Genomic DNA, 3,871 nt, shown 5'->3' on the forward strand with positions numbered 1-3,871 from the left:
AAAAATTATTAGCATTGGTTTGAGTAAAAGAATCTCAAGAAAAAAAAAAGCTTAGTTTGACTAAGAAAGGCTACTCACTAAGAAAAAAAAAGCTTGTGGGTGAACTGTCCTTCCTCCTTTTCTGCTGTCAAACATGTCGGTGAGTCAAAGATACAAGTGCCAAGTTTCGAACACGCAAGATGAGGGCGTATAGAAAATGCGACGCTTCCTTCCATTCGGGAATCATCCATTCCCCATTTCCACGACGCCGCGTCACCCTAGTCGCGCTGTTGGACGCCGCCGCTACGTGTCCACACGAGGAGAAGACCACGACCGCGGCCACCACGACGACGGCGAGAAGCTGCTGCTTCTTCTTCCACCCGTTCGGGATGATGATGCATGGATGCGCGTCCCGTTCTCTAGTCTAGTCTGGCCAAACTATTCAAAAAGGTTTCCCACGACTACGACTCGGTTTGTTGCGGCTGCCTCCCAATCTCAACTCCCAAGATTTACCTACAAGTATTGCCGGGCTCGGGGATCCAAGATAAATAGAGAGAGAATGAGGAGAGGCCACTAGACCGACGGACGTCTCTGTTTGTTTTTGGCCTTCTCTTCTTCTTCTCGGAGGAGAGAGCGGGCCTCAGGACACCGGGGGATATACTAGTCGGGCTACACGGGGCCCGAGATAAATCGGGGGGAGAAAAAAAGGGGGCGGGGGTGAAAAATACGCCGCACCACTTCTCTCTTGACGCGGCCCTCCGCTCGGGCGATAGTTGGAAAGGAGAGCGAAACGGGCGCCCGAAACCCCCTGAAAACCTCCGCCTGACGCGCCCGCCCATGTCGGCGCCGGAGGAGGGCGACGCCGCCGCCTCAGGACCGTCGGCGCCGCCGCCGCCTCCCGCGCCCGCGCCGATGGCGATGGCGGAGCCCGGCGCAATGGGGCCCGAGGAGGCCGCCGCCAGGAAGCGCTACGAGGCGCTGATGCAGGTGCGGGCCAAGGCGCTCAAGGGCAAGGGCGCCTGGTACTGGGGCCACCTCGAGCCCGTCCTCGTCCCGCCGCCGGCCTCCGGGGCGCCCCCCAAGGCCGCCCGCCTCCGATGCGCGCTCTGCGCCGCCACCTTCTCCGCCTCCAACCCCTCCCGCACCGCCACCGAGCACCTCAAGCGCGGCGCCTGCCCTAATTTCGCGGCGGCGCAGGGCGCGCCGCCGCCGCCGCCGCCGCCGCCCCCGCCCCCGCCGCAGAATCAGCATCAGCAGTTGCAGCTCGTCGCCGTCTCGTCCCCCGCCTCATCGATCGTGCCCATCTCCTCCATCCCCCCGTCCTCCTCCTCCTCCTCGCAGCGCCGCCACTCCACCGGCGTTGGCGGCCGGAAGCGCCACGCGCTCGCCGCGGCCTACGCATCCGTCGAGGCGGCCGCGCACCAGCACCACGTCATGGTCGCCGACCCGGCCGGGTACTCCCCGACGCCGCCCACCCCGCCCGGGATGCCCGCGCCCAGGCAGCTGCTCTCCGGCGGCCGGGGCGACCTCGCCCCGCTCGCCATGCTGGAGGACAGCGTCAAGCGCCTCAAGTCGCCCTCGGCGTCGCCGGGCGCGATGCTGCCGCGGCCGCAGGCCGAGGCCGCGCTCTCGCTGCTCGCCGACTGGTTCCTCGAGTCGTCCGGCAGCGCGTCCCTATCCGCGGTCGAGCACCCCAAGCTCAAGAACTTCCTGCGCCAGGTTGGGCTGCCGGAGATATCTCGGGCCGACCTCGCCGGCGCGCGCCTGGACACGCGCTTCGCCGAGGCTCGCGCCGACGCCGCCGCGCGCTTCCGCGAGGCGCGGTTCTTCCAGCTCGCGGCCGACGGGCTGCGCGAGCAGGTGATCACCCTCTCTGTCAACCTCCCCAACGACACGTCCGTGTTCCACCGCGCCGTGCCCATGCCCGCGCCGGCGTCGGCGTCCCCTGACTACGCCCAGGAGCTGTTCCTGGACGCGGCATCGTCCGTCTCCGCCTCCTCCGGCGACATTCGGCATTGCGCCGGCATCGTCGCCGACCGCTTCGGCTCCAAGACTCTTCGTGATCTCGAGACCAAGCACCATTGGATGGTGAACCTTACCTGCCAAGTCCATGGCCTGTCCCGCTTGATAAGCGACATGGCGCGCGAGCTCCCACTCTTCAACAACGCTGCCTCAAATTGCGCCAAGATCGCCAGCTACTTCAACACCACGCCCTCCGTGCGCGCGCTGCTGCACAAGCACCAGGTCCAGGAGCACGGTCACGCCTTCCTCCTCCCCATTGCCGCTCCGCCGTATAATGGCGGGGAATTTGCCGCCGCGTTCGTGATGCTCGAGAGCATCCTGACCTCGGCGCGGCCGCTCCAGCTCGCCGTGCTCGAGGAGTCCTACAAGGTGGTCTGCATCGACGACCCTGCCGCGAGGGAGATCGCGGCCATGGTGCAGAATGTGGCGTTCTGGACCGAGGTCGAGGCCACGCATTCGGTTGTGAAGCTGATCATGGACTTGGTGAAGGAGATGGAGACCGAGAGGCCCCTGGTCGGGCAATGCCTGCCGCTCTGGGAGGACCTGCGGGGCAAGGTCAGAGGCTGGTGCCGGAAATTCAGCGTAGAAGAGGCACCTGCCATGAATGTGGTCGAGAGTAGGTTCAGGAAGAACTACCACCCGGCGTGGTCAGCGGCATTCATACTGGACCCATTGTATCTGATCAAGGACGCCGGCAGGAGGTACCTTCCACCGTTCAACTACTTGACGCCAGAGCAGGAGAAGGACGTGGACAGGCTGATCACGAGGCTGGTGTCGCCGGAGGAGGCGCACCTCGCGCTGATGGAGCTGATGAAATGGCGGTCCGAGGGGCTCGACCCATTGTACGCGCAGGCGGTCCAGGTCCGGCAGCCAGACCCGTCGACGGGGAAGATGAAGATAGCCAACAAGCAGAGCAGCCGGCTTGTCTGGGAGACATGCCTCAGCGAGTTCAAGTCACTTGGCAAAGTGGCCGTCAGGCTCATCTTCCTCCATGCAACCGCCAAGGGGTTCAAATGCACGCCGTCGATGACCCGGTGGCTCACCGCGCCGGGCAGCTCGGCCGGCAGCATTGGGCGGGCGCACCGGCTGGTGTTCATCGCGGCGAATTCGAAGCTGGAGAGGAGGGATTTCTCAAACGACGACGACAAGGACGTGGAGCTGCTGACAGAAGGGGACGACGACATGCTAACCGAGACCGGCAATGTGGATCCCTCCTCATCATCAGTGTAGCATTCCATTCCATCCCTTCCTTGCTGCTGCTTAATTTCCTTGGCCCCTTTGTGCATTTGATGTTAGCATCCCTTAGAATTTGATCCCTCTAGGAATTGCTAGATTCTTTTTTTGCTTGTGCCCCCCATGTTGCTAGTTCTTGCTCCCCTCCTCTTGTTTTGGTTGGGTAGGGGGTAGGGGCATGAGAGATGGAGATATGCTGCACCCGGTCGATCGGTCTTAATTTGCTTGTCAAGTGTGGTTAATTAATAAACGGCTCATCCCTTGTCATCCCCTGCTGATTCTGCTGCTGGATCCTGAATGAAGTGTTTGGAAATCGAATTCAGAATCAGCAGGTGGCAAGATGAGTGAGCAGTGGGGGAGTGTGTGCGTGTGTGTGTGTGTGTGTGTGTGTGTGTTAGCTATTGTGCAAATAATACTACTACTACCTAGTGCCGTTTATACTACAATACAATTGGATGATTTGCCCCTATGCCGCTTTGGTAGACATACACATATACTATAGGGTTGGCTTATCAGCAGTCTCTCATTGTGGAGTAGCAACGTACTTGCTGGAGAGTCAAGTCAGACAATCTTAAGCTTAAACATGAATGCTGAAAAAATTATGTCAAGAGAGAATTTGACCCCAGTAGATTAAGTG

General features: G+C 61.2%; 1 protein-coding gene across 1 annotated transcript; it reads left to right on the forward strand.

The window, feature by feature from the left end:
* The first annotated feature begins 510 nt into the window (after positions 1-510).
* On the forward strand, positions 511-3,501 carry LOC123043364 (uncharacterized). The gene has a single exon (XM_044465778.1). The coding sequence runs from the start codon at positions 817-819 to the stop codon at positions 3,229-3,231; it is 2,415 nt and encodes an 804-aa protein (XP_044321713.1). The 5' UTR covers positions 511-816; the 3' UTR covers positions 3,232-3,501.
* Positions 3,502-3,871: the final 370 nt, after the last annotated feature.

Source organism: Triticum aestivum, chromosome 2B, assembly GCF_018294505.1.
Source record: "Triticum aestivum cultivar Chinese Spring chromosome 2B, IWGSC CS RefSeq v2.1, whole genome shotgun sequence".
NCBI lineage: Eukaryota > Viridiplantae > Streptophyta > Magnoliopsida > Poales > Poaceae > Triticum > Triticum aestivum.